This window comes from Martes martes (assembly GCF_963455335.1).
Source record: "Martes martes genome assembly, chromosome: 17".
NCBI lineage: Eukaryota > Metazoa > Chordata > Mammalia > Carnivora > Mustelidae > Martes > Martes martes.
Window position 1 is genome coordinate 49,030,934 of NC_137905.1, and position 21,652 is coordinate 49,052,585.

The 21,652-nt window shown below is 47.3% G+C and overlaps 1 protein-coding gene across 2 annotated transcripts in view; it reads right to left on the bottom strand.

Moving 5' to 3' along the window:
- The window catches only part of OPA3 (outer mitochondrial membrane lipid metabolism regulator OPA3), a 69,845-nt gene extending 49,044 nt beyond the window's left edge, over positions 1-20,801 (bottom strand). The window contains exon 1 of one of the 2 annotated variants that reach the window (XM_080829476.1): positions 20,594-20,783. In XM_080829476.1, coding sequence (XP_080685602.1) covers positions 20,594-20,735 — 142 coding nt within the window. In that variant the 5' untranslated portion in view covers positions 20,736-20,783. Of the gene's footprint in view, positions 1-20,593 lie in introns of both variants that reach the window. The other variant, XM_080829475.1, reaches the window with a different exon arrangement.
- Between the last annotated feature and the right edge of the window lie 851 nt (positions 20,802-21,652).

A 21,652-nucleotide genomic window follows, 5' to 3' on the forward strand; every position in this document is an offset into this window, starting at 1 on the left:
TCAGAAAACAGACAATCCAATTCAAAATGGGCAGAAGACATGAACAGACATTTCTCCAAAGAAGACATACAGATGGCCACATCTGAAGTGACGGACATATGAAAAGATGCTCAACATCACTTGTCATCAGGAAAATGCAAATCAAAACCACAAGGAGATATCACCTGACACCTGTCAGGGTGGCTAAAATCAAAAACACAAGTAGCAAGTGTTGGCAAGGATGTGGAGAAAAAGGAACCCTCTTAATGCTGTTGGTGGGAATGCAAACTGGTGCAGCCACTGTGGAAAACAGTATGGAGGTTCCTCAAAAAGTTAAAAATAGAGTTACCCAATGATCCAAGAATCACACTAATGAGTATTTACCCAAAGAATATAAAAACACTAATTAAAAGGGATACATATACGCTGATGTTTGTGCTGCATTATTTACAATAGTCAGATTACAGAAGCAGTCCAAGTGTCCATTGAGAGATGAAAGGATTAAGTAGATGTGGGGGGGCGTCTGGGTGGCTCAGTGGGTTAAGCCTCTGCCTTTGGCTCAGGTCATGACCCCAGGGTCCTAGGATCGAGCCCCGCATCAGGCTCTCTGCTCAGCCTCCCCCTCTCTCTCTGCCTGCCTCTCTGCCTACCTGTGATCTCTGTCAAATAAATAAATAAAATCTTTAAAAAAAAAGAAAAAGAAAAAAACCTTAAAGGGTCAAGGTCACAAAAAACAAAGACTGAGACACTGTCACAGATTAAAGGGGACCAAGAAAACAGGACAGCTATATACAAAGGGAAACTGGATAAAATCCTGGGGCAGAAAAAGGACACTGGTGGGAAAACTGGTAAACCATGAATGAGGTCCGTCATGGCAGTGACCATGCTGAGACTCATGACCATGCTGAGACTCATTCATTCCTGGGTTTGCTCGTGGTTCCGCGTTTACAGGGAGCCTCTCTACTCGCTACGCACCCCGGAGTCAGTACTCTCCTTCTGGGGATGGATGCCAGCTTTACCCACGCAGGTGGAGAAGCCTGGCCCGGCAGGTGCCCTGCAGCACCGTTTACAGAAGCAATGAAGAAAAGCCAGCAGAGACCCTACAAGACTGTCTTTGAAAAACAGTAAAGCAAATTCCCTTTCATTCCTTTTTTGTCCTCGGTTTCTTTTGTGACCATGACACAGGGTCCTCGCTGCCCTCAGGATCAAGTCTAAATGTGTTAACATGATCTGTCCCTGAAGAGCCATCCAGGGTCTTCTCTTACCACTTCTGGTCCCACTGTCTACTTTTCAGCCAAGCCAGCATCCCGTAAATTCCCCATTACAGCTTTACCCTGGCCCACGCAGTTACCCACGCCTCCGTCTTTCCACTCTGGCTCACTCTTCCTTGACTCTGCCATTCACTTCTCCTGGGGGCCCTCCCCAAGCTCCAGACTCACTAAGGACCCTCCCCCCAAGGCTCCCCCAGCCTAGCACTGACCACTTGTCTAGCGACCACTACCTAGCACAGGACCCAACAGGGAGGAGACTCCACTGGGTGGATGAATGAGATAAAGATGAACAAACAAGGTCGGGACAGGGTTTGTTTCACTCCTGTGTCCCAGGCACCTAGCACAGAGCATGCAATAAAAAAAAGTTCATGGGAGGTATGTTCAAAGAATGAGAACAAAAGTGAAAGTGAGATAAAAACATAGCTTGGTGAAGAAAAGACACATTATTCGATCAATGCTGTTGGGACAAGTGGACAGCCAACTGCAAGAGAAAATAAAATAAGGATCCCTACCTCACACCTAATACCCCAAACAAACTGCAGATGCATCAAAGACTTAAACATGTACACACACAGGACTATAAAATTACTAGAAGAGGAGCGGCTGAGTGGCACAGTCAGTTGAGCATCCAGCTCTTGGTTTCAGCTCAAGTCATGATCTCAGGGTCCTGGGATCGAGCCCAGCAACGGGTTCTGCACTCAGTGTGGAGTCTGCTTGAGATTCTCTCTCTCCCTCTCCCTCCACTCCTCCCGCTTGTGCTGTCTCTCTCTCTCTCTCTCAAATTTAAAAAAAAAAAAAAAATTACTAGAAGAAAACAGAAGAGAAACCATTTATTATCTAGAAATAATCTTTCTGAGTACACCACAAAACCTAAAGGTAATAAGAGAAAAAAATGAAGAGATGGACTAAGGTTTAAAAAAAAAAAAAAAAGGTTTTACATGCTAAACAACAAAACACAATAAACAAAGTCAAATGACAATGTTGGAAAAAAAGATTTGTTCATTTTCTCACAGAAAGAGCTCCTGTAAATTAATTAGATGAACACCCCAATGACTTGCTAGAATAACGGGCTGAGGGGCGCCTGGGTGGCTCAGTGCGTTAAGCCTCTGCTTTCGGCTCAGGTCATGATCTCAGGGTCCTGGGATCGAGCCCCGCATCGGGCTCTCTGCTCAGTGGGGAGCCTGCTTCCCCCTCGCCCTGCCTACTGCTCTGCCTGCTTGTGATTTCTCTATCAAATAAATAAATAAAATCTTTAGGAAAAAAAAAACGGGCTGAGACTTCAGAGTGACTACTGAAAAATTCAAATGGCTCTTGGACAAATGAGAAGATGTACACCTCTGTTCGCAGGGAAGTACTAATGGAAACTGCAAACAAGAAGTTGATTTCTACCTCTTGAACTGGAAGAGATCAAATGGCCTGGCCTGTGTGTGGGCAAATGGAGGGGACCTTGCTGCTCGATGGGGAGGGGACTCTGGGTGGCAAGCAACAATAATACCGCTCACATCCCCAGAATGCACACCCAGGGAATAATGACAGGGAGACACCCCTGCGCGGTAGCTAAATCAGCGCCCACACAACCTGCTGCTCCTGTACACTCTTACCAAATTTTCAAAAAACTTAGCACAGTCTTTATAAACTTTGAGACTGTCCTATCCACTTTTCCACCGTAAGTCGAAATAATTGCAAAGAGCGTGAACTTCTGGCATTTGAGAGATACTAACATTTTTTTTAAATTATTTTTTATTTTTTTAAGATTTTGTTTATTTATTTGACAGAGACCACAAGTAGACAGAAGCAGGCAGGCAGAGAGAGGGGGAAGCAGCGCCCCCCCCTCCGCTGAGCAGAGAGCCCCATGCGGGGCTTGATTCCAGAACCCTGGGATCATGACCTAAGCCGAAGGCAGAGGCTTTAACCCACTGAGCCACCCAGGCGCCCCAAAATTTTATTTATTTTTAAGTAGGCTCCAACCCCAACACAGGGCTTGACCTCACAACCTTGAGATCAAGAGTCGCACGGCTACCTACTGAGCCAGCTGGGTGCCCTCACCCCCCAGTTTTTTTGACCAGAGTCACATGCCTTAATAAGGTGGGCTGGGAAATGTGTTGGTCATAGACATTTCAAGTTGTTCTTTTGTGATTCTTGAGGTTTTTACACGTGGAGCAAGGCATCACTGTATGACTAGAAAGGAAGAAGAGATTTCTTTCCATACTTTACATCCCCCTGTCTTTTCCGGAGAGCTGGGCCATTGGAAAGGGAAGAAAGGAAGGAAAACGCAGCAGATTCCTCAGGCAAGTCAGGTGAAGTTGGAGATCGGGAAAGGATTCCCTTAAAACCTTCCAAGCAGGAGGGCAGGCATGGGGTGGATGTGCGGCACGTGTACCTCGGTCCGAAGGCGGCCTGCCAAGTGCCACATAAGCTGGAACACTGCTGCCAGCATCCTTTGGATAAGCACAACCCAGAAATAACCTCCATGTCCACCAACAGGGCCCTGGTACATTCACACTCTGTACTAACTGCTATGAAAAAGAACGTGGGATGGATTTTCAAGGTATGCTGTGAAGAAGAAAAAAACTGGACACAAAAGAGAGTGAATAAATATACTGCCGTTTATGTGAATTAAACACCACATACCTAGACTATGCTTGGTCATGCACAGAATACCTCTGGAAGGTGGCTCAGGGTGACCTCTGGTGGCTCCCCCTCTGACCTCTGGCCTCCTACTCTTCCATTCACCTTCTGGCCTTAGGCATGCTCTGCCCTCAGGGCCTTTGCACTTACTATGGCTTATGCCTGAAACACACTTCTCCAAATATCCACACTTCCTCACTTTACTCAAGTCTCTAATCAAACACTCACCTCATCAGAGAGGCCTTCCCAAACCCAACCTCACAGAGCATTTACCTTCTCCCATCACACCTAATCCTTCTTCCTTGCTTCATTCTTTCCTATTCACTGCACCAGACACAGAATATATTTTACTTCCTTAACTTGTTTAGTATCTGTCTCCTATCACGAGAAGTTCAATACTATACGGACAGCAGAGACTTGGGTCTCTTATTAAATGGATACAGCCCCAGTGCCTGGAGGTAGGCATTCAGCAAATATTTTTTTTAATAATATATATATATTTTTAAAGATTTTATTTATTTATTTGACAGACAGAGATCACAAGTAGGCAGACAGGCAGGCAGAGAGGAGGGGGGAGAAGTGGGCTCCATGCTGAGCAGAGAGCCCGATGCGGGGCTCGATCCAGGACCCTGAGATCATGACCTGAGCTGAAGTCAGCAAATATTTCTTAATGAAAAAAGAAAAGAAGGAAGACAGGCAGGCGGGAAGGCAGGCAGGGATGGGAAACATAGGTACTTTCTACCACATTCAATCCTTTTTAACCACCTAAATTTTTCTACCATGTACATTACTGCTGTTCATAATGGAATTATATTAGAAATCAGTAACAATAAGAAATCTAAAAAGGTCCCAATATTTGGAAATTAGACAACATACGTCTGAATAACCCATGGATCAAAGAAGACATCACAAAAGAAACTAGAAAATACACAGAACTGAATGACAATGTAGACACAACACATCAAATTCTGTTGGATGCATCTGAAATAGTGCTTAGAGAGGTACCTGGCTGGCTCAGTCAGCAGAACAAGCAACACTTGATCTCGGGGTCATGAGTTCAAGTCCCGCCTTGGACATAGAGTCTACTCAAAAAATAAAGCAGTGCTTAGAGGGAAATTTATATTTAAATATACAAAAAAGAAGAAAGTGGGCACATAGGTGGCTCACTAGGCTAAGTATCTGCCTTTGACTCGGGTCATGAACTCAGTGTCCTGGGATTGAGCCCAACATCGGGCTCCTTGCTCAGTGGGGAGCCTTCTTCTCCCTCTCCCTCTGCCTGCCACTCCCCCTGCTTATGCTCTCTATGTCAAACAAATAAAATCTTTTAAAAATTTCTTAAAAAAGAAGGGGTGCCTGGGAGGCTCAGTGGGTTAAAGCCTCTGCCTTAGGCTCAGGTCATGATCTCAGGGTCCTGGGATCGAGCCCCACATCGGGCTCTCTGCTCAGCAGGGAGCCTGCTTCCCCCTCTGTATCTATCTGCCTGTCTCTCTACCTACTTGTGATCTCTTTCTCTCAAATAAATAAATAAATATCTTTTAAAAAATTTTTTAAAAAAGAAGAAAGCAATAATCTAGGATTCTTTTTTTTTTTTAAGATTTTTATTTATTTGACAGAGAGAGAGAGAGACAACGAGAGACAGACAAATAAGAGGAAAATAACAAGGTCGAAGGTGATTCTTTGAAATACATACTGATAAACCACCAGCAGGACTAGTGATCAAGAATAAAGAAAAAAAGGGGCGCCTGGGTGGCTCAGTGGGTTAAAGCCTCTGCCTTCGGCTCAGGTCATGTTCCCAGCGTCCTGGGATCGAGCCCCACATCGGCCTCTCTGCTCAGCGGGGAGCCTGCTTCCTCCTCTCTCTCTCTCTCTGCCTGCCTCTCCATCTACTTGTGATCTCTATCTTTCGAATAAATAAATAAAATCTTAAAAAAAAAAAGAATAAAGAAAAAAAAAACAAAAACATAAATTGCCATTATCTGGCATGAAAGAGGAGACATTACTACAGATCCTACAATTATTAAAAGAATACAACAGGAGGGGCAGTCTGGCTCAGTCTGCCAGTGTGCGACTCTTGATATTGGGATCGTGAGTTGGATCCCCACGTTGGGTGTAGTGATTACTTAAAAAAATAAAATCTATAAATGAGTACTAAAAGAATATGAAATGGTTTATGCCAACAAATTCAACAACTTATATGAATGCTATATATGTTAAAAAAACATAATTTATGAAAACTGATACAAAGAAGTAGAAAATCTGAACAATCCTATAAGTACTAAGAAAACTGAATTTTGTTTTATTTTGTTTTTAAAGATCTGATTAGAATTTATTATAATATAGTTGACAAGATAATCCAGTTATTTCTGTGACACCTAACACTTCAATAATCATAGTATTAAGTGACGACCTTATACCAGAACATAATATACCAAATAAACAAGCCTAATCAAAGAGACTTCATTTACAATTTAAATCTTGGGGCAGTTTGTTAAAAAGCCTCCTAAAGTCATAAAGCACATGCTTAAATAACATTATAGATCATGATGAAACTTAAAAATTATTTATTTAATCAAGGTGACAATAAGAGATTCTAAAGGCAAATATGTAGGGTTATATAGTTGTTAGCAAAACTTATAATATTGAGAAGTTTTAACTTTAAGTAGTCAAAGACCTGACAAAGACAAAATATAAGTTTCAGTTTTCTGGGCAGCCAAGAGGAAAAAAAAAACTTTGTTTACAATTTCTTTCTTTTTTTTTTTTTTTAAGATTTTATTTATTTATTTGACAGAGAGAGATCGAGATCACAAGTAGGCAGAGAGGCAGGCAGAGAGAGGGAAGCCGGCTCCCTGCTGAGCAGAGAGCCCGATGCGGGGCTCGATCCCAGGACCCTGAGATCATGACCTGAGCCAAAGGCAGAGGCTGAACCCACTGAGCCACCCAGAGCCCCATTTACATTTTCTTATCCGAGAAAACTTTGTCCTTTTTTTTTTTAAGAGAGAAAAGCAGAATTTCAATCCTATACCAGTAATCTTAAAAATCCATTTATTTCGATCTTAGTCCATCCTGACCACATATAAAATTCCTTACCAAAGATAGGAAATTGAATGTTATTAAAAACCTTCCCTTGGGGCGCCTGGGTGGCTCAGTGGGTTAGGGCCTCTGCCTTCGGCTCAGGTCATGATCCCGGGATCCTGGGATCGAGCCCCACATCAGGCTCTCTGCTCAGCGGGGAGCCTGCTTCCCCCTCTCTCTGCCTGCCTCTCTGCCTACTTGTGATCTCTGCCTGTCAAATAAATAAATAAAATCTTCTTAAAAAAATAAATAAAAAATAAAAACCTTCCCTTAAAGAAAAATGAAAGCCCAGATGGACACTTATATCAAATATTTAGGGAGGAAATCATTCCAATTTTATACAAAATCTTGCAGAGAATAGAGAATGAGGGAACATTTTCCCAATTGTTTAACAGGGTCAGCAAAACCATGATATTAAAACCTGTCAAAGACATTACAAGAAAATAAAATTCTGTAATATATCACTCATGATCACAGGTATTAAAAAAAAGTCTTTAGGGGCGCCTAAGCAGCTCAGTGGGTTAAAGCCTCTGCCTTCGGCTCAGGTCGTGATCCCAGGGTCCTGGGATTGAGCCCTACATCGGGCTCTCTGCTTGGCAGGGAGCCTGCTTCCCTCTCTCTCTCTGCCTGCCTCTCTGCCTACTTGTGATCTCTATCTGTCAAATAAATAAATAAAATTTAAAAAAAAATCTTTAGGAAAATATTGGCAAATCAAAGCCACCAATATATAAGAAGGATCACATACCATGACCAAGCAGCATTTATCCAGGAATACAAGACTGATTTAATATTCTTTAAAAAAAAATAGATAACTTGCATTCATGGTAGCAACAGAACCGTGGTTGCCGGGCTCCAAGAGAGCCCCCGAAAATCCCCATCTCCTGGCATTTACAGCCTTATAGTCCTTTCCCACATTTTGCTAGAGTTGGTCCAGGTGACCAACAGCATATGGCCCAGTGGTGTATGTCACATCCACGGTTACGTTATAAAGACGCTGACTCTTCAGTCTTAGTCATTCTCAGTCTTGGATCGTTCTCTTTGGGGGAAGCCAGTGGCCACGCCATGAGTAGCCCTAAGGAGAGGTCCATGGGCAGAGCAACTGAGCCCTTGGCCCGAGCGCCAGTGAAAAACTGGGCCCCGCCACCGACCAGGCCAATGAGTCAGCCAGGAAGCAGACCTCTCAGCGCCTGGCGAGCTTTCTGTTTGAGATACTGCGCCAGAACCACTCAGCAAGGCCACTCCTGAATTCTCAGGAACTGTGTGAGATAATAAATGTTTATTATCCTACGAAAAAGTACTCAACATCACAATTCAACAGAGAAAAGCAAGTGAGTTGCCATTTTACACCAACCGGAATGGCTAAAATTAACCTGTGAAAACAAGGATTATTGGCAAGGACACGGAGCACCTAGACCCATGGGAAAACTCTTTGGGGGTTTCTTATAAAATGAAGACCGCCTTTATCTTTGGGGGCGCTTGTGGGGCTCAGCTGAGCGTCTGATTCTTGGGTCCCATCATGATGTGAGTCATGGGATCGAGCCCCGTGTCTGGCTCGGCGCTCGGCATTGAGTCTGTTTGTCCCTCTCTCTCTCCTCCTCCCCTTGCTCTCTCCCTCTCTCTCTCAAATAAATAAATAAAAATCTTTAAATTAAAAAAAAAAAGAATTAACTTTATCTTTGTCATATAACTCAGACATCTCACTCCTAGGTATTCACCCAAAATAAATGAAAACAGACCTGTACAAGAATGCTCACGGTTGGGGCACCTGGGTGGCTCAGTGGGTTAAAGCCTCTGCCTTCGGCTCAGATCATGATCCCAGAGTCCTGGGATCGAGTCCCACATCAGGCTCTCTGCTCAGCAGGGAGCCTGCTTCCCTTCCTCTCTCTCTGCCTGCCTCTCTGACTAATTGTGATCTCTGTCTGTCAAATAAACAAATAAAACCTTTAAAAAAAAAAAAAAAGAATGCTCACGGTAGCCTTACTGGTAATAACAAAAACAAAAACAAAAAGACACCCAAGGGTCCATCCTTAAGAGACTAGATAAACCAAGTAAAGCAGGCTCACATGTTGGAATAAAAGATACATACGAAGAGCAGCAAAAAGAAACAAACTATTGATACCTGCAGCAGAAAAAGCTCTAAAGCAGCCTGTGAACAAAGGCGAAGTTTAACGACAGGTAAAACTCATGTATAGTAAGGGCGGTCCCACAGGTGACAGAACAGGAAAGGGAGGAACCCTCAGGGGTGATGGAGATGTTTTAGAAATTGGAAGTTGGGGGCGCCTGGGTGGCTCAGTGGGTTAAAGCCTCTGCCTTCGGCTCGGGTCATGATCCCAGGGTCCTGGGATTGAGCCCCACATCAGGCTCTCTGCTCAGCAGGGAGCCTGCTCTCTCTCTGCCTGCCTCTCTGCCTACTTGTAATCTCTGCCTGTCAAATAAACAAATAAAAATCTTAAAAAAAAAAAAAAAACTTGGAAGTTGGTTATGTGGGCATATGCATATATCAGTACTCACTGAACGAGACATTTTATTTTATTTTTCTTAGAGAGAGGGAAAGAGAATACGTGCACGAGTGGCGGGGAGGGGTTGGGGGAGAGGGAAAAACCCTAGGCAGACGCCACACCGGGCACGGAGCCCCACATGGGGCTCAATCCCAGGACCCTGAGATCATGACCTGAGCCGTAGGCAAAGGCTTTAACCCACTGAGCTACCCAGGCACCCCTAAACTACACCTTTTAGATCTGTACATTGTGTTGTATAGCTATTACACAATAAATGACATGCAAAAAATAAAATAATAATTAAACGCAAGAGAAATGTGGGAGCCAAGGGGTTGATTTCTTATTCTGTGTTCCTCAGGGAACTTGCTCCTCGCTCTGAGACATGTCCCCACTCATAAAAACCAGGACAATCACATAAATTCCCTAATAAAGTGATTATTTGCTGAGATCATAGGAATCATAATGAATGAAAACTGTTATCATCGGTTAAGAAATTATGATCAAGAGTAAATAGCTTTGAGCCAGTCCCTGTCCAGGAAGGCCCTTCCTGGCTGCGTTCCAGCCCGTCGTACACCCACTCCAACACTGCCCCCGGCATTTCGAAACTCAAGCAGGCAGGAGCTTCCACCCCCGGAACGGAGGGACGTGGTCCCCTCCTCCATCACTACCTCTGGAGACAGCAGGGACACACGCTGCCACCAGGCAGCAGAGGGGACACAACTGGCTCTGTCTACCCAACATCTAGGGGAATCCCATGTCCCCCACACTGGGTCGAAAGGATTCGGCAGGGACGAACCCTGCCCTTCAGACAAGCCCATCAGACTGCCTTCCTCAGGCTATGACGACTGGCTCCAGATAGGCACGAGCCATCTGGACCACCGAGATTCAGCCTGGGAATTTGGGTGGGACTGCTGGGAAGAAGGACCTCTCTGGGCCCCAGAGTCACCAGGCGAGTAATTAATATCCTCAAATGTGAGCTCCGCGAGAGCAGAGGATTTTTGTCTGTTTTGGTGACTGCTGAGTTAGTCAAACCTCCTAGAATAGTTCCTGGCATCCAGAGGCCACTAAGCCAGGCTCCGTGGAGTAAGTGGATTATATAAGCACGTCCCTGTCCCAGAGAATAACCCCACCACTGGCCCCCACCGATACCCGGGGAGACCATCTCGACTCAGTACAGGCGGCATCGGGGAGTTTTGGAGGCACAAGGGAGGCAGCTCAAGGCTAAGGGTGCTCAGAGCCGGGTGGTCCTGGATTCAAGTCCTGCCTCTGCCACTTACTTGCCGTGACCTTGGGCGAATTTCTCCACCTCTTGGCATCTCCAGTTCCTCTTTTTCAAAGCGGAGATCATTCTTCCTGGCTTGTGGGGAAGCTGGCACATTCAGGGCTTTGTGAGAACTGACATCAGGTCACTGAACAGCTCTGCTCAGTTTCTTCAGCCATTAAGGTAGTGTTCATGCTTACGCCTTGGTGCTCATGACCAGTAAGGCGACTTTATATTATTCTTTTTTTTTTTCAAGATTTCTTTTTTGTTTTTAAGTAATCTCTACACCGCATGTGGGGCTTGAACTTATAGCCCTGAGATCAAGAGTTGTGTGCTCTACTGACTGAGCCAGCCAGGTGCCCCTGCAATACAATTCTCTGCTGTCTTATTAATAATATCCTTCCCTGTCGTTAGAGTCTAGAAGCACCATTCAGCCCCCTGACCTCCCAGATAGCAAGCGGTGGTATGAGACTCAATTCTGGCCAATAAACAGTGAAGGAAGTCTCTTGGGGGCTTCCGGGAAAAGACTCTTCTATCTGAAGAGCACACTCGCATTTCCCAGCCCACCCCATCCCTCAACACATACATACACGCACACACACACTCACACCACATACACTCCTTCCCTTGGACACTGCTGTATAAAGGCATGATGTCTGGATCTCCAGCAGCCCTCTCCTGAGGACAGTTACTGCCTGAACACGAAGATGGTAGAGACAGAAAGAGTCTCGGGTCCCTAATGACACCACCAAGCCACCAAACCAACCACAGAGCCACCTTCCTCCACTAACAATAAACATCCTTTTGATTTAGGCTTAATTAAGATTTATCGGCTGGCTTTTCGATTAAGCACACAGATGAGCACAAACCGATTCATATCTTGCTCTTTCTTTCACAATAAGGATATATGACTTTTGTAAATTTAGTAAGGTGCTTCAGAAAACTTCAAAGGAGGGGCACCTGGGTGGCTCAGTCGGTTAAGCGTCTGCCTCCAGCTCAGGTCATGATCTCAGGGTCCTGGGATCCAGCCCTGCATTGGGCTCCCTGCTCAGCAAGGAGCCTGCTTCTCCCCCTGCGTGCGTTCGTGCTCGCTCTCTCTCTCTCTCTCTCTGACAAATAAATAAATAAATATATAAATAAATAAAATCTTTTAAAAAAAGAAAACCTCAACGGAGAAGAAAAACCTAAAACCCCGAAATAACATAAACTTTGATCCAATTTAAAAAGAGAGATAATAATGGCTACACACTAGGCCCTCAACAGAGGGTAGCTGCTGTGGCCTTATGCTCATCAAAGGCAGGAACTGGGTGGGTTTGACAGCGAAGGGACAGCTTAGTACACAGGGGGACTGAGGGAGCTCCTGAGGCCATCACCAGCTATGTGGGGGCTCAGGGGTGTGAGCTGGGGCTGACTGGAGCTGGAGAGCAGGAAAAGAGGAGCCAAGAAGCTGAAAGTGGGGTAGGACTCCAGGGAGGGACACAGGCACATCCTGGGAGGCTGAGCCTTCAGGGAAGGTCTCTCAGGAAATGACTAGAGTCTCAAAGAGGGGTGAGCACAGAGGAGTAGACAAAGTGTCTCTCTGGGGCACAGGAAGAAAATGTCAGAACTTCTGGTTATGCTTATGTCTTGAAGGAGGAAGAGGGAAGGGAGAAGAAGGAAAAGGGAAGAGTAACAAGATAAGGGAATGGGGGGAGGAAGAGAAGAAATCGAGCTTTTCCAGCGCCTCTCAGCAGACCGGTGTCATCAGCAAACCCCAGATGCTGAAAGGGCGGCACAGGCGCCCTCTCCTGGCCACTCCGCGTAATGCAGCCCAGGCGGACGGACTCCTGGGGACATTCCCAGATTGTGATTCAAACCAGCCCGCACAAAAGGCCTTCCTAAAAAAGACTCCTGCTCAGAAACCACGGACTGAAGATTTAACAATGTAAACTCAGGCAAATCCAACAAGTGCCTCTGCATATGAAGGATGGGCCTGAAAAATGAGCAGCGGGATTAAATGGAGCCGACAGCAAGCTTCTCTCATTTGGCTCTCTGTGCCTCCCTTAGGTCTTTGCCAGCTCTGACAGCTGAACACAAAGAATGTCAAAACTAGACTCTTACGAAGGGCTACACCAAGAGCTTCCAAATGTATTTAACAATGTCTGCGTAAGAAAATATTTTTAACGAGAGCAAAAATATTTGGGCAGCCATGAATACATGAACTAAAATATTTTTAAAATATTAGTTCCAGGGATGCCTGGGTGGCTCAGTGGGTTAAGCGTCTGCCTTGGGCTCGGGTCATGATCCCAGGGTCCTGGATCAAGTCCAGCCTCAGGCTCCTTGCTCAGCGGGGAGCCTGATTCTCCCTCTGCCTGCTGCTCCCCCTGCTTGTGCCTCTCTCCCTCTCCGACAAATAAATAAAATCTTTAAAATATGTATATTAATTCCACACCTTCCAATTTTTAAAAAAGATTTTATTTATTTATAAATAAATCAGGCTGAGGGGCGCCTGGGTGGCTCAGTGGGTTAAGCCTCTGCCTTCGGCTCAGGACATGATCCCAGGGTCCTAGGATCAAGCCCCGCATCGGGCTCTCTACTCAGTGGGGAGCCTGCTTCCTCCTCTCTCTCTCTGCCTGCCTCTCTGCCTACTTGTGATCTCTCTCTGTCAAATAAATTTTAAAAAAATCTTTAAAAAAAATAAATAAATAAATCAGGCTGAGCAAGGAGCCTGATGCTGGACTTGATCCTGGGATCATGACCTGAGCTGAAGGCAGATGCTTAACAGGCGGAGCCACCCAGGCATCTGCCACACTTTCTAATTTTTTAACATTTTAAAATGCATACAACATATGCATTTAATATATTTTATATATATATATATACACACACACACACACATATATATATAATATGATACTCGTGTATTATAGTGCTGACCACACACACACACACACACAGAAACACACGGAGAATGCGCAACATGTTTCCTTACCAGGAGACCATAATAAAAGCAGTGTTTGGAGGTCACCAGCAGCAGCCTGGCTGTCAGGCAACAGAACTCCCGTGGTGCTCTCGAGATTATAAATAGACTCCAGGGAAGTGATTTTTCAAACGTTCATGCGATCCTCCAGACAATGTTAAAAATAAAAACGTCCAGCCCTTCCTTCTCCAGATGGACCCAATCAGGACCCACAGGTGGCCGGCCCTCCTGGGTAGCTAGGGGGAGCACCCCACAAAACTTTTCTTCCCCTCTTCAGATGTCTGTCAGCACACCAATCCTCTCGGCAGCTATGTTTCATCTGGTATTTATTTAGTCCTTGTACTGAGCTCTGAACGTCAACTGTGTCATTTCTCAAAGTTCTAGTTGGTTCTTGTTCCAACTTCCTGGTAATTTCTGATTGCACTCATGTTTCCATAGCCCTCCTATTTCATCCTTTTCCCATATAAACGTATTTTATAGCCACATCTGTTGATTCTGATAGCCACAGTGGAGGTCTTGACCTCCCACGTTTTGTGTCTGCTGACTCTCACTCATGGTGCCTCTTTTTCTGTACAGTATTTAATTCTGTATCACTAGATGGGCCACAACTCCACCTGAAGGAATTCTCCAAGGTTCAGTCAGAGGGAGCACTCCTCCAGAGAGGGCTTGTCCTTGTCAAGTGCCCACAGACCTGGGTTCACTCTCAGCTTGCTGCTTCCGGCCTTTCCGAGAGTATAATTCAGTTCCCCAGGCCCACAGGAGGGACAGGCAGTGTTCTCAGAGGAGAAGTTTTCCATCTCCATCCACCCCTAAGGCTGTGCCTTTGCAGGGTGGGTTTTTTCCTAGTTCACCCTGGCCCTGAGGAGTACTTTTCCTGGGATCTGGTTTTACACAAGATGGTCCCTTGCCCAGTGTTCCCACAGGATAGCCCCTGTCCCCAAGACCATGTGCATCTGCCCATATCCCCAGGAGTATATAAGGCGCCTTCAGTACTTAACTCCCCTCCTTGGCTCCCTGCTCCTGCTTTCTCCTTGCTCTAGGAGGAGTCAGTTTCCTTCCCCGCAGGTACACCATTCCTTTCAAAGGATGCTTTAAGTATTCTGTGAAGCATAAGGTAGTGGGAGGCCCTCTACTCCACCATACCGCCCTCTCTCTGCTTGACTCAAGAGATAGAACCCCAACCCCAGCTCCTAATCAGACACACAGGGTCACTGTCCCCTGCTACTGAGAAGCCCAGAGCCTTCCGCCTGTGGTCAGCCTGCGAGCGCTGACTGAGGGAAGAGGGACCCATACCACGGGCAGGCGGGAATTACTGACTGCAGGCCAGGAATGCACGAGAAGGATCTCAGTGGAAGGTTTTGCATTAAGAGGACGATGAGGATGAAGACAGAAGCAATGACCACGATGCCTGGCATTTCTAGCCACTCAACAAACGTTCATGCAGCACTCAGGGCCGGGGCACTGTTGAACGCTCCACAGGTAGGAACCCATGGAATCAGCCTAACAATACAGGTACAGACAGCGAAACTGAGGCCCAAAGAAGCTCAGTGGCCTGGCCAGGGTGACAAGGAACGTGGCGGGACTGGGATCCAGACACAGGCGGCCCAGCTCCAGAGGAGGGGTGCTTGGTGGCTCAGAACAGAGCTCAGGAGGCTGAACTCCAGGCGTGAGCAGGGGAGAATTCTTTCCTCAGCTGTTTCGGCTTCGAGGCTGCCTGCACACCTGGCCCACCGCCCCTCCTCCTCCTCGCAGACCAGCCCGGCGGCATGTTCAAATCGGTCCCTTTTCCGCCTCCCTCTTTCACTTACAAGGACCCTTCTGACTACACTGGCCCGCCTGGATAAGCCAAGACACTCTCCTTAGGCCCAAATCCTTGATTTAATCACATCGGTAAAGTCCCCTCTGTCGTGGAAGCGACACATTCAGCAGGTTCCTGGGATTAAGATGGGGACATCTCTGGGGGGCAATTTGCTGCCTACCATGAGTAGTACACTGGAAAAAGGACCAGCATACTCTAAAGGAATACGCAGAGACAAACTGGAATTTTCCCACTGCCCAGACACATCCCATGGCCCCTCTATAAAGCGTCAGCGATGCCCTCAGCAAGAGCGGTCCCGACCCGCCCGCCCAGCGTCACTAACCTTTTATTTTTTTCTCCCCCAGAAATCCGTGTTTAAAAAGATCCTTGCCGGCACACAGGCTCTCCTTTGCTCTCCCACTGCTTCCTTGCAGTAGATTCAATATACTTGTATCTCCTTTTTTGGGCCTCGGGTGAATTCTTTCACTGCCCAGCCCATACCACAGTCCCCCACCCGATGGGGTTGCCCCACTTTGGTGGCCCTCTGCAGCCCAAGACTCTCCCCTGATTCTCTGGGAATTTCCTGGCACTTCCTCTCGGTGAGGATCCGAAGCCCCAGGGGGATCCAGCCCGCCTGCCCTTGCCCCAAAGGGTGCAGGATTTCCCCTCTCACCCTTTGGAGGGATCCTTCCCTCCCTCTCCTTTCTCTTTTTGGCCCTTTGACAGCCTAACCCTCATACCCCTCAGACAACACATTACAGACTCCGAAGGGACCCTCCCCTGACGCCGGCTCTCAGCCACCTTCCTCCTCCTCCTCTCCACCTTTTCCCTTCGTTCCCATGGGTCCAGCCACCATCTTGATCCACAGACACATCCCTAAGCGTCTGAGTGAATCCACCAATTCCATATACGAGTCGTGGTCCAACAAGAATTCCAGCCCGTACCATCCCAGGGTCCCCTTCCCTAAATCCCCTGGCTCTGGCCACCGAGGAAGTTCCCTGAAATCACCTATCAGCATGTTAAACTAACACCATGCTCTGGTCTGTCACTGCACAGAACCCCTGCTAGACCGCCATGTCCAGGAAGGGACAGAGCCCCCCACACAACCATGAAGCAGCTACTGAAGATGAGACCTCTGCCCCAGTGCCAGAGATCTGTCATTGTCCATGGGGGGGGGGGAGGGGCGCAGTTTAGAGGCCACTTTTAAGCAACAGGCTTGAGCAGTGGAAACCTGAGAAAGCTCAAAGGGCCCATGGTGACCCTCTGGCTGAATGCAGAGGCCCCATTAGACAGCCCACCTGGAAATATCCATAAGCCCCAGCTGCCCAACAGGTTACTTATAACCAGGCACAGGTACCAAAAAAGGAAAATTCCATGTGTTCCCCTACCTCCCCACTCCCCCTCTTAACTGTAGCCCCACCACTGTCTGCTGGCAGACAGACAGTCTCTCCTTTGCTGTCCTGCCCACTGCTCCCTTGCTGTGTATCCAGTAAATTTCTATCGAGAGAAAGAAAGAAAGAAGGATCCCTGCCTCCCCACCACAGTGCATCACGGATGATCTATGCTCCCGCATTTACCGTTCACACCCACCACTCCAGCCTCTGCTGGGGGAAGAGAGCCAGCCCACCCTGCTGAGTCAAAAGAACCTCAGCCAGAGGCACAGATGCTAGATGTGCTGGTCAGCACTGGAGGTCTGACCCAGAGCACACAGCTGCTATGGGCTCTGGAAAATTCCAATCACACAGGCAGGGGGGCCACAGCAAAGGGCAAACAGCAGCATGAAGATGGTAACAACGTGATTTTTTAAAGTATCAATATCAGCACAGTCCAATATGTAATAACAGCATGGCCCACTAGACCTACCCCAAACGGAGCTCCTGGTCCTTTCTGTCCAACCAGGTCACGCCCACTCCAGGGGAAATCCTGCCAGCATGGTCTTCTAAACAAATGTACTGGGTATTCATTACCAAGGGGAAAAGGAAAGGTTCTTTCAGTGGTCACCACCTTAACCGAGGGATCCAAGTCACCATCACAAATGACGGAACAAACAGACATTAGGAGCCCCCTGAGGTGATGTCCTCAGGACACACCGTCATGTGTGTGGGGTTCTTGCCAAAGATGCTCAGTGTGAATCAAATCAGAGGAAGCAGTCAGAAAACTCCAGGTTGTGAGATATTATGGGACAACTGGCTTGGGTTCTTCCAACTGTCAACGCCCTTAAAAAAAAAACCAAAAAAACAAAAAACAAGAAAAAAACAAGAACACCAGTAGAGAGGAGGATCAGTAAACTTCTGTAAAAGGCCACAGAGTCAATATTCTAGACTTGTGGGCCACAAAACCCATCTCTGAAGCCACTGACAATATGCAAAGCAATGGGTGTGGCTGTGTGCCAATAAAACTTTATTTACAAAGACAGGCAGTGGGCGGGATTGCTGGGCTCTGTAGATTAAAGGATATTAACAAAGCAGGCTGTGCTCGCTTTGGCAGCACATATACTAAAAACAGGCACACTAATCAAAGGCAGTACATGATCCCTGAGCAGATCTTAGATTAAAAAGAATAATAAATAGGGGTGCCTGGGTGGCTCAGTCAGTTAAGCCTCTGCCTTCGGCTCAGGTCATGATCCCAAGGTCCTGGGATTGAGCCCAGCATCGCGGCTTCCCCCCTCTCTCTTTGCCTGCCTCTCTGCCTACTTGTGATCTCTCTCTCTGTCAAATAAATAAAAATCTTTTTAAAAAATGATAACAATAATAATAAATAGCTAAAAAGGACATTTTGGGAATAACTGGAGAAATCAGATTATGAGCTATATATTAAATATTAGTTATATATTAAATAATATTGGTATCAATATCATTATTATCAATGTTAAACTGTTCAGGTGTGATACCGGTGTTGTGTAATATATGAAAATGTCTTCGCTCTCAGGAAACACCGCGAAAACATTTAGGAGTAAAGTGTTACATCCACAACTTATTTTCCAATTGTTCACAAAAAAAAAAAGTGTATACATATACAAATACATCCATATACAAGAATGAAGACAAAGCAAATCTGCTGGAAGCTAACAACTAGTGAACTAGGCGGTGAAGGGTATATAACTGATAACTATCCCATTCTTCCTTTCATTTTTAATAATTATTTATTTATTTATTTTTTAGTAATCTCTACTCCCAACGTGGGGCTCGAACTCATGATCCCAAGATCAAGCGTCGCATGCCCTTCTGACTGAGCCAGCCAGGTGCCCCTATACCATTTTTTCTTTCAACTGTTCTGAGGGTCTGACATTTTAAAAAGAATGGGGATGAAAAGTCTCCAGAAACTGACCCCTCCTCCCCACTCACCTCCCACCTTGAGTAGTGGGCTCACCTCCTCCCTGCATCCAACCTCTCCCTATGATTGCCAAAGGGATCCTATTAACATATGCCTCAGACCCTGTCCCTCCTCGGCTGATTGATACCTTCCAGTGAGACCCATCCACTCAGGAGCAATGTCCACGTAGCCATTCATCAAACCTACCAGGCAAACTCACCTCAGGGCCTTTGCATGTGAGAGAATGCTTTTTCTCAGGTACCTGCACTGCTTGTTCCTTCCTCTCCTCCTATTCTCACTGAGGTCTCCCTGACACCCCATGGAAACTTCCAACCTTCCCCCAGACAGTCCTCTTTTTGCCTCCCTCATGTTTTCTCCAGAGCAAGTACTGCTAGCTAATATAATTCATATTTTAACTATTTATTTTGTTTACTGGTTGGCTACTCCCTCACCCCATCCCCACCCCAAGAATGTAAAATTCCCAAGGACAAGATTTTTTTGCCTTTGCTTCTTTTCTGTAACCACACCATCTACACAACAGCCATATCTTGGTGCCACCCACTGACTTAACATTTGAAATCCATTCACTCCTCATAACAACATAAGTATTATTTACAGCATAAATGCACAGAGCCTATACACAAAATAACAGCGCCTACCTCGTAATTTGTGAGGATTTAAGGATGGAAGGCCTGTGAAGTGCTTAGCGTAGGGTCTGGCACAAAGCCGAGTGCCCATTAAATGTTGCTATTATATAATTCCCATTGTGCAGGAGAGAAAACCGGAGCTCCGAAGGGGTAAGTGAATCGGCCGGGGGAGGGGGGGAGGTGGCGGGGAGGCAGATGAGAACCCATGTCAGTCTGACCCAAGAAGCCACTTTCTACACCAGGGCACTAAGACACACCACACGGTTCATGGGAAAGTCAGTGGCAGGAAACAGAAACTCGCTCTGGGATTCAAGTCCTGACCCTGGCATAGACGCCACGCGTGACCTGAGCAATTCACTTCTGGTCTCGAAGCCTGTTTGCTATAAACTGGGGAAGTCATTTCCCCTCCCTGACGTGGGGACAAAAACAAGTGGGGGTCAAAGGAGAGAGCTGATAGGAGAGCAGTCTGGTAACTTTCTCCATTCTCAGATCCGCAACTCTGGCAGAGGCCCCACAAAACACCAAAGGACCAAAAATTCTGCAAACTGTGAGCACCCGCACTCACAAGGAATAAAGGTACGCTCCCCTTAACCATCTGGCCTTGGTGCTCCCCGCTCCCCCTCGACATCATCCCTGCGGTGTGGTGAGGTTTTCCTCACCCTTCAGGTCCCCGCCCAGAGGTCTCCTCTGCCAGAAAGCCCTCCCTGAACGCCATGCCAGGTCAGGCACCTCACCGCCCAGGACAAGAGGGCAACTGAAGCACGGGGTGGGGTTTTGGAACTCAAACTATCTAAGGGTGGCCGGGCAAACCACCCAGTCAAGTCTCTCCTCAGTCCCGCCCCAACTCCTCTAGTCCTGGGATGTCCCACCCATATTACTCCCTTCTCCCCTACTATTGGTTCGTCTGGACGTCAGTCTCCACGCGCTCTCTTCCTCTATTGGTTTGTATTCCCAAACCCGGCGCCAGTGTCCCGTCCCGCTCCCCGCCCCACGCCTGAGTGGACTATTGGGCAAACTGCATGCCCTTCTTCCAGGATCCCTCCCTATTGGCTACAGGACTTTGCCGGTTCGGGCTGTGATTGGTTGTAAACAGAAGTCCGTCCCCTGAACAACCACCAGAGAGGGGTTGGAGAATGAAAAGGTTGGAGGGACGTGGGGTCAAACTCACGCTGAGCCGGCGGGAGGCAGATATAGGTCTTGAAGAACTCGCTTCGGCGGGCGGCCTCCTTAATGCGGTTGGCAAGCGGCTTGCTGACCTGCCGGATGCCCAGGTATAGCAGCTTCGCCATAGGGAACGCGCCCACCACCATCTTGGCGGTCGCACGGGGCACGCGCAACCTTGCTGACTGGGCGGGGCGCCTCAGATCTCTCCCTCCTCCCCCGCCCGCTCGTCTCTGTGCGTGCGTACGTGCGTACGCTCGGGGGTGGAGCACTGCAGGGGCGCTCCCTGATGTCACCGCGTCGACGCTGACGTCTGACGTCCGATCGCTGAATATGCAAATAAAAGACGGAAGTGAGGCGGGTCAGGGGGCGGTGCCGTTAAACGGCTGTTCGCGGGAGCGTGGTTGGATTCCCACGCCCGCCTTGGCTGCTGTCACCGTGTTCCTTCGTGACGTCTTGTACTTAGGTGGTTTCCCCGCTTAAAAGAGGCTCTTAATTAGCCCTAATTAGGGATAATGAGTCCCAGATACGCTTTCCTCTCAGGTTAGAGCTCTCCCTGGGAATAAGAAGAAACCGACCCTGTAGTGAAACAGACCTGGGCTGGGATCCCATTTACTTGCTTGTGATGTTAGGCGAGTGACGTAACCTTTCTGGGCATCAGTATTCCCATCTACAAAATGGGAACTATAAGAACACCTTGTTGGGTAGTTGTAAGGCTTGCATGCAAATCTTGAATGTAAAAACAGTGAGGGAACCGTGGTAGGTGCTTAGACTAGTGCCAGCCACAGTAAGCCCTCGAGAAGCAGCCCTTATTGCTCTGCAGGTCTGAACACTGTCCTGAGGGTGCATTTCATCCCAGAAATAGCAAATCCAGCCCTTTCTTGAGGAACTGACCAGCGGAGGCCCAGAGAGGGGGCCGCGGGAGAAGGTCTCTCAGCCCCCAGAAGGTGATGGCCCCGTGTCTTGGCTGCTAAAACCACACCCATTCTCAAGCAGCCCCACTTCCTCCACTGGTGGGCGAGGGTCCCCAGGGAGCTGGCTCAAGAAGGAGTTTAAGGACATGTCT